Consider the following 13529-nt stretch of genomic DNA (forward strand, 5'->3'; position numbering starts at 1 on the left):
GCAATTTACACATACACTTAACAGTGCTTGTTGGGAGGGTTTCCCCTGTCTACTGTGAACCAAGTAGAATTTGCCAATTGCGGCACTGAACAAAAAACAAGGGAGTTGGCCACAATGTTACAACTAACCAGAAAAAAAACTTTTGTCAGGCCAAAACCAATTGATGCATTTTTTTATTCCATGCTTCATTAGAATGACTCATCTGGGTGTCAGGCTAGTCTGTATTACCTCTTAGTGTGTGCAACAATTTGATTCAATGTATGAGCACTATATGCCATCAGACTATACTGTAATGCAAAATATCAGCCGTGTAGTGGTTGACTGCAATGTTTCTGCCCAAAATAATTACAACTAATATGCAATATTGATCTTTAATTTTGAAAAACACCACCTCAGACTAAATATCTCAATCACTTAAAAGAATGAGGAAAAAAAACATCTGCACTGTAGTAAATGTGAGCATAACGTTATTTCATGATGCAATATCTGCACACTAAGCACATACATCAAAGTGCAGATCCGAATAGTTCAATATATTACAGCTTATTGTAAAAAATATCCAATCAATTTAACACTCCGATAAGTAATTTATTTTACTTTGCACAGGAATGAGTATTGGAGAGGTATGTGTGCACATGGTTCTTGAAAAAGCAGAAAAACAGCTCAGTGTTAGGTTTAGACAAATAATTAAATAAACAGTAATAAACATAAAAGTGAGGTAGGAAATTAACAAAGGATCAAAACATAAGGATGGGGGAAAGTTAGTTATAACATAACAGCAAATCAATTATTAGCAAATCAGGGACTTCTGGCTGATTGGCTTTGTAGTTGATTATGGTTATGGAAAAAAGTGGGGTGAGGTGGTTAAGCAGGATTAGAGCATGAGGGCTTAAAATGTAATTGTGGAAACAATGTCACATGAGTAAAATCATGTAACACAAGACTAATTTTTAGACTTTTTATTGGTACTATGATGTCATTTTTATGTCCCATGTACAATGTAAGCATATCTTGTTGCGGAATTTGAATTCAGTATGCAGTCACATATATGCATTTTGTTTTTATGTATACATTTAAAAAAATGATGTTTCAGGAAGAAGGTAAAAAACATAGGAAAAAGCTTACTTTTAATTTTGCTCTTGATATAGTTCTATAAATATAACCTTTATCAATGGAATTGGACCAAAAAATGGAAAAGCATGTGCTATCTCCACTAAGGGATCTGCGTTTTAAATGGATGTGGACATAAAACCGTAAAATACCATTTCTAGTGAGAAGACAACGAGGAAACATTTTGAAGGCCCCTGTTTAACAAGTTGTATGGACTTGAAAAACTGAAAGAGGAATAGAATGGTATAGAAAAATCCTGTCAGGCATCTCAAAGTCATGACTTACCTGCTTTCTCCTTTTTCAGATTTGTACTCTATGGCTATCATCAGCAACTTCAGCTTCACAAAGCACAACCTGAAATGTTTAAGGAAACAGTAGAATAATGGAAAGATAAAGATACTAACATCCATACCATCAGATCAATGAACTGCTGATAGCAAACCTTGCTCATTCATTCTAGAAAGGATCTGCAAAATGTGCAATGGGGCAACCTGCACACATATGATTAGATAAGATCATTATACTGAGTTATTTACAGGTCAGTGTTAATTTAGCTATCACATGACAGGTCGCCACTAATATTCTGCAAATTCACAGCAGAATTTTTGAGTATCTTAGTACTAGTTTGTACAATATTGTCTTCCATTAAACTACCTCTGTTATTTCCAATCTATTACCTATCTTCTAATGATGTTTTGGGGTACCATAATTATGGCCTATATGTGCCTTCCTCTGTGTACCTAAGGAAAATGTTTTGTACTTACTCACACACCACGGGGAAGGAGAGTCCCACAAATGCAGTTGATAGGTATTCTGTATACATCTCGTTAGCTACACCTTCCAGATAATATTTTTGCCATGTATCCTCTTCAATCTGCCATAAGCAACACAAGTTGGCTAAACATTTTATAAACTATTCTGAATAAGTACACATTCTTTAATACATAAAGGCAAAGCGGGGTAAAGTTATACATTATTTGGTGCCCTATCTGCTTTTCAGAAGGTTATTTTTAGCAGAAATATCCACAATTCATTGCCTGTATTTACAAAGATGGGCATCAATATTCAATTAGATTCAAGCCAAATGGAAATCTGTCAAAACTTTGTCAAACAAATAAAGCAGGATTTTTGAACTCACCATAAAATCCTTTTTTGAAGTGCATTGAGGAACACAGAAGCCTAACCTTTGGATTGAACTGCAACCTACCGGAGGACTGGGCACGGGCAAAAAAATGTCTTAAAGCCCAGGATAACCACTCCTTCTACCAGCATACTTCAGTTTTTAGCAAATTAGTGCCAAAGGCATGATCATAAACACAGAGGAGTTGGACCTGTGTCCCTCATTCATTAGGAGACATTGGAAATCTTTAACCTTTGGGACATCCAAAAGCTTTCCCAAGCAAGCCCAAGAAAACAAATAAGGATGGGGGACTGCCTGCAGCTTAAAGAGTTGCCTGAAGGATCTTACTCCAGAACTGGCACCAGGCCGTAACATCCACTTGGTAGAACTAAAAGAATGTGTGAGCAGAAGATTGGCTGGCAGCCTTGCGAATTTGGGAAACAGTTGATTGATGCCAAAAGCCTAATAAGCACTTCTATATCTAGAGTAGAGTGTGCTTTGACAGGAAATGGTGGAACTCCATCCTTGAGACCATAAACTTGGATGGTCTGGCTGAGCCAGCTACCAATGATTGAACGAGAAACTAGTGCATCTTTAGAGAGTCCATCCAGGACTACAAAAAAGGAATCAATCGTCCTAAAAAAAGTATTGGCTGAAAAATAGACTCTCACATCCCAAAGAATATCTAGATAATGGAGGGAAATTTCCTTTTGGTGAACTGGAGCTGTAGGGAGGCACGGAAGAAAAATGTCCTACTTGAGGTGAAAGAAAGAAACTACCTTGGAAAGAAGGAAGTATGGGCCTTAACACCACCCTGTCCCTATACAAAACCAAAAAGGGTTCTTTGCAGGATAAGGCCACCAGATCTGACAATGATCTGGCAGAGGCGATAGCTACAAGAAACACAACCTTGTGGGTGACTGTAGAGAAAGGAATATCTATAATGGGTTCAAACCGTGGTTTATGAAGTGCAGAATAAACCACATTCAGTTCCAGACCCAAGAAACACATCTGTTGCCTGTTATTTGTAACAAGAATAAAGGACTTTTTGGATTCTTTAAACAAATATCTGGTGCTCTTTTTGTTCACCTATATGTAGATTTCTCAATCTGGTGACCCCTTTGTCTTGGAAGGGGGAGGGGAAATATCCTGGGGGGATCTCAAGCCATTAGGCTAATGTAATTATTCCCTTTTGAAGGATTATAGATCCAGAGTCCAGCATCTCACTTTCACCTCTCTTTGAACTTTACATTGTCCACCAGAGCACAAACTAACTGTTCCATGAACAAAAGGGCATCTAAGTATCCCATATTGCAAATGTCATGAGAATGCAGCCGGGCTAGTGCTAGGACCAGCACCATGGTGAACGTCTGGAGTGTAGATGAGAGGATGAAGGGCAGGGCCATGAGCTGGTAGTGTAGGGGCCCATAAACAAAACCTAGGAAATTATAATGTGATAGAAAAATAGACACATAAGTATGTGTCCTCGATGTCCACAGAAGCCACAAAGTCTCCCTGGTAAAAGGTAGGCTATGACAGTCCTCGTGGGTACCATAGAAAATATTTGAAATGGAGTGTCCTCTGTGGGATTGGGAACAATGAACAAGTTTGCATAAAATCACTGGAACCATTCTGTCACAGGAACTGGGACAACCTTGATCCAGAAAGAACCAAGAGAGCTTTATGGAGGTCTGCTAATCAGTGTGGTGACACAGAAAGGCTGGAGGTGATAAACTGAGGGAAAAGTATGGAGCAAAACTCCAGTGTGTAGCCCTGGAACACCGCCTCCTGCACACACAAGTCAGGTGCAAATTGTCCAAGCTTTCACAAAATTTAACCTGGAGAGGGGGGCACACCTTCATGCAGAAGACGACTTGGCAGATTTAAATGTGAGCACTTGCGAAGAAACAAAAAGGATGTTATTTAACAGACAGCAAGAGAAGAGACATTGCAGTCTGTTTTTAGGCTTCTAAAACCAGGCAGTAGCATGGTTGATGATGTTATCAAAAACTGGTCCAAAAAGATGCTGGCCCTGAAAGTCATGGTGATCAAACACTTTTTGCACAAGGGTTCCGCAGTCCAACATGCCCCCTAGGCCACAGGTGTCAAACTGGTTGCCCTCCAGCTGTTGCAAAACTACAAATCCCATGAACCATTGTAAGGCTGACAGTTACAAGCACCATGCCATAGGCATACAAGGTGGGACAATTTAAATCCCATAAATGAAAAGTTTGCTTACCTATACACTAGCAGCTGTTGTCACCTTCAAAGTAGTCTCCTTGTGAGGTGATGCACTTTTCTAGATGTCCGTGCCACTGCTGGAAACATTCCTGGAAATAATTTTCCAGGATCCTGCGCAGTATCTTTGTTGCGGTGTGCTGGATGTCAGGAATTATTATTAATATTACTACTACAGGCTACAGGTACTTATATAAGCGCCGTAAATATATGCAGCACTGTACATACATACATACATATATATATATATATATATATATATATATATATATTGTGGCAGAGCAAGGCTCTGTCACTATGAAAATGGGGTTAAAGTGGACACAGAGTCTGCATATTGTCTGAGTGCAGAGCTACAGAGTGTAGGTTTGAGGTGGAGAGAACTGCTCTGGCAGTTTTCTCCAGGTTTTGCTAGTTCCTTATGGGGCTCTGTAGTTTGGAGATCCTTCAGAGTCTTGGGTGGGACGGGATCTCCAACCCTGTGTCCGGGTCTTGTGGACAGCCAGCAGGGTGTGTGCCCAGGTGCACACAGCCCATATAACGAGGGACTGGTGAGAGCAGAAAGGGTGGAGGAAGGTGAAGTTGGAGCAGTGGCTGCTAGTAACTGTCTCTGTGTGAGAACAGATGCTGTGTGCGTTGAAGGGCTTCAAAGCTATGTGCGTCCAAGGAGCCAGATGCTGTGTGCGTTGAAGGGCTTCAAAGCTATGTGCGTCCAAGGAGCCAGATGCTGTGTGCGTTGAAGGGCTTCAAAGCTATGTGCGTCCAAGGAGCCAGATGCTGTGTGCGTTGAAGGGCTTCAAAGCTGTGTGCGTCCAGGGAGCCAGAAGCTGTGTGTATTGAAGGGCTGTAAAGCTGTGTGCGTCAAAGGAGCCAGAAGCTGTGTGCATTGAAGCTCTTGAAACGGTGTGTGACCAAGGAGCCTAAGACTGTGTGCATCCAAGCAGCTTGTTTGAGGGGCCTGTTCCCTATAGCTGCAATACTGCTGAAGAGTAGCCAGGTGGGCTAGCATTTTCATTTGGATTTTCTATTGTATTTACTTGCTGAAGCTTGGACCCCTGTGTGGGATTCCTGGATGGACTTTTGTTTTGTTTTTTTCCTTTAATAAACATGGGCTACCAGGCCCTTAACTATAAATGCCTCTCTGATGTGGACTCACTGCAACAAAACGCATCTATCCACTTGAGCTGAACAATCCCCAATGTCACAAGTGGTGCTCGAATGCGGGCATGTAGACGGTTGAATCTAGGTCCTTGCTCCATGGTGAGTCGCATCAGGAACTACTGCTAGCTGTGTGTGGCAGCCAGGCGAACAGCATTGCACAGAAGTTTGATGGACTGTGTTGCATGCAGGTTGTGTACCTGTGAAAGGAGAATCGCATATTTTTTCTCTCTGTGTTGCATGCAGGTTGTGTACCTGTGAAAGGAGAATCGCATATTTTTTTTCTCTTTGCTGTGAAGTGTGTTGCAAGTTGCTGTGTGTGTAAGACAGCAAGCATGGGGCGTTCCAAACAGAAAAAGGAAGCAATCCTTGCTGAAGCAAGGGAAAGGGTTCTATGGCTAGAGGGTATTTCACCACATGCCCCAGCCACGCCAGAGAATTTTTCCAAGTGTGAAATTTCTGTGACCTGGGGTAAATTAATCATGTCATCCCCAGTTAAAAAGGAAGTGAAAGAAGTTTCCCCTGGCAACAGGAAGCCAGGTGGACAACAGCGTGTGAAAAAGAGGAATATGGTCATCTGTGGAAGCAATGTCCAGGCCAACAGGGATGTCGGGGATCCAAGGAGTCTGTCTGCTGATGGTCATGACCAGTGGTATCCCTTGGCAACAGAGAGCCAGTCATCAAGGAGATTCCAAGAAAGTAAAGTTCAGCTACCAGTACCGTGCTTGGAATGTGGTCAAGTGGGGCATGGAATTTTTACTTGCCCAAGGTTCTGGAACAACGCTGAAGAGTCTGGAAAGGCTGCAGTGTCGTCCTGTGGCCACCCAGAGGAAGTAGCTGGTATGGATGCAGCTGAGAGACAGCGCACTCAAGTGAAGGGTATGATGCCAGCCACTGAAAATGGTAAGACTGTTTCAGTTTGTGGGACTGAACCTAGTGACATGGGAGTGTGTCCAGCGGGAAGATCCGCAGTGCAAATGGACATAGACTTGCTGCAGTGTGCTAACCGGAGTAGTGGAGAGGCACATGGTGAAGACCAGCTGACAGCAAGGTTAAAGACTCAAATGAACATGGGGACTATGCATGTGCCTGCTATAATCCAGCAGAGTGCTGGAGAGGTTAAACTAGGGGTGACCAAAACTGTTCTTGTGCCATGTTCCCTAGTGACAGGTGCTGCAGAGTTGCCCAGGGAAACTTCAGAGGAGCTTGCAGTGATGGAGCAGAGAGTTTCCCAGGTCAGCTATGGAGCTGCCCAAGGAGGAAAGAGTTCCCCTTTAAAGATAGAGGGTGATGTGAGGAGAGGCTCACAGGCTGTGGTTGGTAATAGACAATCCACAAAAGTAGCAGTTATGTCTATACGTAATGAAAATTCAGATGGTTATGCTGACAAATGTGTTACTGTTGGCAAATGTGATGGTATTGGTGATAATGACATTGAAAAATGTGTTCCCTTTAATGTCATGTCTGAAAATGTTGCAAATGTGTTCACTGACAGTGATCGGAGTAGGATATCTCCCGTGACAACCAGAAGCGCAGGCTTGTCCATGGAAGTCTCATGGGGTCTCCATGTGTTGGAGCCAGAGGTGTTCCAGGATGGCTGTGGTGCTACTCTGGTGAAGCAAAGGAAGACTGAGTCACACAGTGAGAGTGTGCGGGCGCAGCCCCACAACCCTAAGTGTAACCCAGTTGTCAAGGGGTTAATTCAGCCTGCAAAAGCTGAAAGTGCAGAGCTGTGTGTGTCAGTAGCGCCCCCAGAGCAGGTAGGGCAAAAGCATGTATTACAGCCTACCTTGTCAGATGATGTGTCAACCCAAGGGGATATGTATAGAAATGACACAGGTGATGTTTTGGCTAGTGAATCCCAGGTTCCTGTGGGGCCTTCTAGAGTAAGTGATGGAACCACAATAGACTGGGATAATTGGTATGAGAATGCAATCGCAATATTAAATAATGTGGTGGACATAACACCTGCTATGCCCAATGGAGGGATTGCAGATCGGCTGGTGCTCAAGGACACGTTTGTCCCTGTGAAGGTTATTGCCCTCCAGTCTGAAGGAACTGTTCAGGGTGCTGGCATAGCAGATGTGTTGTCCACAGCCCAACAGCTCGGATGTCAAGGTGACAATGTGACTTATAATGACCTGCAGTGGCTCACTGACACTGGTACAGAAGGGAAAAGTGTGAGACATGTGTCTGACAGCGCTCCAGGGGAGCAACAGGCTGTGATGAGGGGTACCTCCAAGGAGTTGGAGGTCTCTTCAAATGTCTCAACCTCACAAGCTGCAGTGGATGAGCCCCTCCATGTCTTGGACAGGGAAAAAGACCTTAGAAAGGTCTGGTATTTAGACATTGGATGTTTAGAGATGACAAAAACCTTACTTGAAATGCTGGAATTGGTAAAAATGCACTCACTGTACACTTGGGTGTCTCCACCACAGTCGGACCAGGTGGTGCTGCGTAGTACCCATGGGTGGAGCCAGGTGGTACAGGCTGTGCTGGGAAGCCTTGATCGAGAATGGTATTGGTGGGACCAATGCTTATTAACAGTGTGGCAGATAGTCTTGAGGTTCTCTGAGAGGGTGCTCCCAGTTACTGAGTGGTATGGAAGGTGCCCAGGAGAACTGTTGGAGACATCAAAGGTCTCTCCGGCTGGTGTAGTGACTATAAACATCTCTGCTGGTGTGGTCCGAGGTGCGGCTGAGCAGTGGTCAATAGAGGGCGTGGATACTGTTTCACCCGCTAAACCTCATGAGAAGGTAGGGCCCAAAATAGACGCAGCACTAGCAGAGATGCTTTCTATCACTCAGAAAGAGGTACAACTTAAAGTACCCGGAGACACTGTAAAGGAAAGTGCTAATGTTGGTTGCTGCAACAATGTAATGTGTACATCAGAAAGGAGTAGTTTGTGCTTGGATCAGTGTCATTTGTTAGATCAGTTACCCATGGAGTGTTGGACAACAGGTGAGGTGAAGCTGTGCTATGGACCCGTGGGGTGTAATCACTTGCCTGTGTTTTGTCCCTCCTCAGGTCTGGTCCTAACAACAAGTACTGAGATAGATGGCACTGATTGTGTTCGACAGGATGTCATTGAAATGTATGATCTGCTAATGTTTGGTGCTGTTAAAAGTGACGTGGTTGCCGTGGGTAACCAGAGAGAGGTTTTTGAACCTGAAAGACCTGTGGTGAAAGATAAAACTGACGTCTGTAAGCTGAAAGGTAGGATCAGGGAAGGCAGAGTTCCCCCAAGAGAGGAGAGTATGCTCAGGAACCCCAAGAGAAGAGAGGGAAGGCAGAGTATACGGAATTATAGGACCCTGTTAAGATCCAAGGTGGGACGTACCTGGAAGCACACCCGAAAAAAGGGTTGGGCCTACGTGGCTGATGGCCAGCACAGAAGTGTCCCAACTGCTATGGTGGGTGCAGGTGTTTCTCCCTCCGGATCGAAACAAGAGGGGGGGGTATGTGGCAGAGCAAGGCTCTGTCACTATGAAAATGGGGTTAAAGTGGACACAGAGTCTGCATATTGTCTGAGTGCAGAGCTACAGAGTGTAGGTTTGAGGTGGAGAGAACTGCTCTGGCAGTTTTCTCCAGGTTTTGCTAGTTCCTTATGGGGCTCTGTAGTTTGGAGATCCTTCAGAGTCTTGGGTGGGACGGGATCTCCAACCCTGTGTCCGGGTCTTGTGGACAGCCAGCAGGGTGTGTGCCCAGGTGCACACAGCCCATATAACGAGGGACTGGTGAGAGCAGAAAGGGTGGAGGAAGGTGAAGTTGGAGCAGTGGCTGCTAGTAACTGTCTCTGTGTGAGAACAGATGCTGTGTGCGTTGAAGGGCTTCAAAGCTATGTGCGTCCAAGGAGCCAGATGCTGTGTGCGTTGAAGGGCTTCAAAGCTATGTGCGTCCAAGGAGCCAGATGCTGTGTGCGTTGAAGGGCTTCAAAGCTATGTGCGTCCAAGGAGCCAGATGCTGTGTGCGTTGAAGGGCTTCAAAGCTGTGTGCGTCCAGGGAGCCAGAAGCTGTGTGTATTGAAGGGCTGTAAAGCTGTGTGCGTCAAAGGAGCCAGAAGCTGTGTGCATTGAAGCTCTTGAAACGGTGTGTGACCAAGGAGCCTAAGACTGTGTGCATCCAAGCAGCTTGTTTGAGGGGCCTGTTCCCTATAGCTGCAATACTGCTGAAGAGTAGCCAGGTGGGCTAGCATTTTCATTTGGATTTTCTATTGTATTTACTTGCTGAAGCTTGGACCCCTGTGTGGGATTCCTGGATGGACTTTTGTTTTGTTTTTTTCCTTTAATAAACATGGGCTACCAGGCCCTTAACTATAAATGCCTCTCTGATGTGGACTCACTGCAACAAAACGCATCTATCCACTTGAGCTGAACAATCCCCAATGTCACAATATATATATATATATATATATATATATATATATATAGTACATTCAGTCCTTCTCTCAAGGAGCTAACAATCTAAGGTTCCAACTCACATTTATACATACACATACTAGGGCTAATTTAGACAGGGGCCAATTAACCTACCAGAATGTGGGAGGAAACAAGAGGACCCGGAGGAAACCCACGTAGGCACAGGGAGAACATGTAAACTCCAGGAATGTCATCAACTCTGTATCCTTTTGCAGCATCTTTTAATTTTGGAACCAGCCAAAAGTCACGGGGTGCCAAGTCAGGGGAATAAGGTGGTTGGTCAAGTTTCTGGAATATATTTCTGGGCCAGGAACTCAAACACTTAAAGTGGAGTTCTGCTAAAAAAAAAATTAAAAGTCAGCAGCTACACATACTGCAGCGGCTGAGATTTAATAATCGGACACTTACCTGTCCCAGGGTCCACCGATGCGGGGGAGCAAAGCCCCGCTCCTCTCCCCCTCTTCTCTGCAGCGCCGGCATTGTAAGTGTGGGCGCCCGGCTGTTGCTCCACAGCCGGGTACCCACTGCGCATGCGCGAGCCATGCCCCGCGCTATGACTGGCCGGGCAATTATCTGGGACCTGTGACGTGTCTCAGATGATTGCCGAGAGGGAGGGGGGAGTTGTGATCTCCCTTCCGGTGCCGCGGTACGCCGGGAGGAAGTGGGAGCTGGGACCCTCTGGAAAGAGGGTACATGCTCCCCCCCAAAAAAATTATATGCCAAATGTAGCATGTCAGGGGGTCACCTCCCTTAAAGCGGAAGTTCCATTTTTGGGTGGAACTCCACTTTAACGCATCATGTGCAGGAGCAGTGTTGTTGCGGATAATCCACTTGTCAGGCCAGAGTTCCAGTCAATTCCTCCAAACAGGTTCCTGTAACTTTTTCACAATTTCCAAGTAACAATGTGGGTTGACAAATGTACCCTGTTCTATGTCCCATTGTGAGCAAAAAAAACCCAAAACATAGTTTTGAACTGGGAACAAGATATGTGTGCTTTCTTCGGGCGAGGTAAATTTTGTTTTCGACTGCAGGCTCTAGCATTTTTTTTTCCCTGATCATACTGGGAACACCATGTTTCATCACCAGTAATAACCCTATCAAGATTGAAGTCACCTTAAACCTCATTCTCAAATCCCCTTAGAATCTGCCACACTGTTTTCCTATTCATGTTCAATTCTTCTGTCATCATTCGCACACTTAATCTTCGATCTAAGCGTATGAGGGTTCAGACAATCTTTACATTTGCATCTGTCCTTTTCATTTTTGGCTGCCCATTTCATGTCTCCTTGTGGACCTGTTCCTGCCCTCCTCAAACCACCTATACCATTGATAAACACTTGATTTCTTCATGGAAAGTTCACCATAAAGCATGTTGTAAACAGAGTTTCACTTGCACTTTTGACAATCTTCACGCGAAATTTTATGTTAATCTGCTGCTCCAAATTCCTGTCACTAATTTTCCACCAACAGAGCAAGGTACACACATGTAATTTATTATACTACTCTGTAAAGACTGAGTCAACTGGTCTGCGACCTAGAAGAGCATGGTAGGACAGAGCACGCATGAGTGTGAATGGCTGGTGTGACTCACTACCATAGTGCTACACTGCAGGCATTCTGGGAATTAAATTGTGAAACCTTGTATGTATTGACATAATACACATGCAAGATTTCAAACCATCACAGATGAACGCTATCTGCTCCATACATTCTATAAGTGAAGGATCAACCTCAGGAGCAGTTAGATGTCTTTTAAGAGATTTTGAGCAGTCTGACATAATTTGACAAAGTAAGCTCACAGCTAGGATCAGATAACAAGCAGGACCAACACTGAGCACAGAGCTCTAGAGAGGGATTATCAGTTGGGTCCTTAAAGACAGATTTATTTATTATGGGTACTTACATAGAGCTGTCAAATTACGCAGCGCTTTACATATTTATTAAACATTCACATCAGTCTCCGCCATTAAGGAGTTTACGATCTAAGGTCTCTAACTTACATTCATACATATTCTTGGGCCAATTTAAACAGGAGCCAATTAACCTACCATCAAGTCTTTGGAATCTGGGAGGAAACCGGAGTGCCCAGAGGAAACCCACTCGCACAGGGAGAACATGGAAACTTCATGCAGGTAGTGCCATGTTTGGGATTCGAACCGATGACTCTAGTGCTACTAGGCCTCATGCTGCCCTTACATCCTCTACTGGAATGGTAAAAGCCCTTTTAAGACATGACACCGCCACTAGATTCACAGCAGTGGCGTCACTAGGGTTGGTGTCACCTGGTGCAGTAAAACATGGTGTCACCCCCCTCCTGTCTAGGCTGCCCAGCACCCTGCATGTAGCGCACGGTCATGGGACGCACCCCAAACCGGCCCCTGTAAATTATAGTGTAGGGTGATATAGTGGCAGGTTAGGGTAGTATAGGGTGGTATAGTGGCAGGTTGGGGTGGTATAGGGCAGGTTGTGGTGGTATATTGGAAGGTATGGGTGGTATATTGGCAGATTGGGGTGGTACAGGGCAGGTTGCGGTGGTACAGGGCAGGTTGGAGTGGTAAAAGGCAAGTTGGGGTGGTACAGGGCAGGTTGGAGTGGTAAAAGGCAAGTTGGGATGGTACAGGGCAGGTTGGGATGGCACAGGGCAGGTTGGAGCGGCACAGGGCAGGTTGGAGTGGCATAGGGCAGGTTGGAGTGGCACAGAACAAGTTGGGGTGGTACAGGGCAGGTTAGGGTGGCACAGGGCAGGTTGGAGTGGTATAGGGCAGGTTGGGGTGGTATAGGGCAGGTTGGGGTGGTACAAGGCAGGTTGGGGTGGTACAAGGCAGGTTGGGGTGGTATAGGACAAGTTGGGTGGTACAGGGCAGGTTGGAGAGGTATAGGGCAAGTTGAAGTGGTATAGGGCAGGTTGAAGTAGCACAGGGCAGGTTGGGGTTGTACAGGGCAGGTTGAAGTGGTATAAGGCAGGTTGGGGTGGTACAGGGCAGGTTGAAGTGGTATAGGGCAGATGGGGTGGCACAGGGCAGGTTGAAGTGGCACAGGGCAGGTTGAAGTGGTATAGGGCAGGTTGGGGTGGCACAGGGCAGGTTGAAATGGCACAGGACAAGTTGGGGTGGCACAGGGCAGGTTGGAGTGCTATAGGGCAGGTTGGGGTGGCACAGGGCAGGTTGGAGTAGCACAGGGCAGGTTGGAGTAGCACAGGGCATGTTGGGGTGGTATAGGGCAGGTGTGGGTAACACAGGTCAGGTTGGGGTGGTATAGAGCAGGTTGGGATGGCTGGCACAGGGCAGGTTGGGGTAGTATAGAGCAGGTTGGCATGGCTGGCACAGGGCAGGTTGGGGTAGTATAGAGCAGGTTGGGGTGTCACAGGGCAGGTTAGGAGTCTATGCAGTGAGAGTGTGCTGTGCAGTAACTTACAGCATGCCTCATTCCTGCAGATGAACTTGGGCGGGTCTGCTGTGTCCTGGCCTCTATCTCCTTCAGCTTCGGGA

The 13529-nt window shown here is 45.4% G+C and overlaps 1 protein-coding gene across 24 annotated transcripts in view; it reads right to left on the minus strand.

The window, feature by feature from the left end:
- The window catches only part of KCNMA1 (potassium calcium-activated channel subfamily M alpha 1), a 1086632-nt gene that overhangs the window by 360145 nt on the left and 712958 nt on the right, over window positions 1-13529 (minus strand). For all 24 annotated transcript variants that reach the window (XM_073596784.1, XM_073596787.1, XM_073596785.1 and 21 more), the window contains exons 15-16: window positions 1875-1984; window positions 1396-1464 (exon numbers count right to left, since the gene is read on the minus strand). In XM_073596784.1, the coding sequence (XP_073452885.1) occupies window positions 1396-1464; window positions 1875-1984 (179 nt within the window). The remainder of the gene's footprint in view (window positions 1-1395; window positions 1465-1874; window positions 1985-13529) is intronic.

The sequence above is a fragment of the Aquarana catesbeiana genome, linkage group LG08 (genome assembly GCF_042186555.1).
Source record: "Aquarana catesbeiana isolate 2022-GZ linkage group LG08, ASM4218655v1, whole genome shotgun sequence".
Classification (NCBI taxonomy): domain Eukaryota; kingdom Metazoa; phylum Chordata; class Amphibia; order Anura; family Ranidae; genus Aquarana; species Aquarana catesbeiana.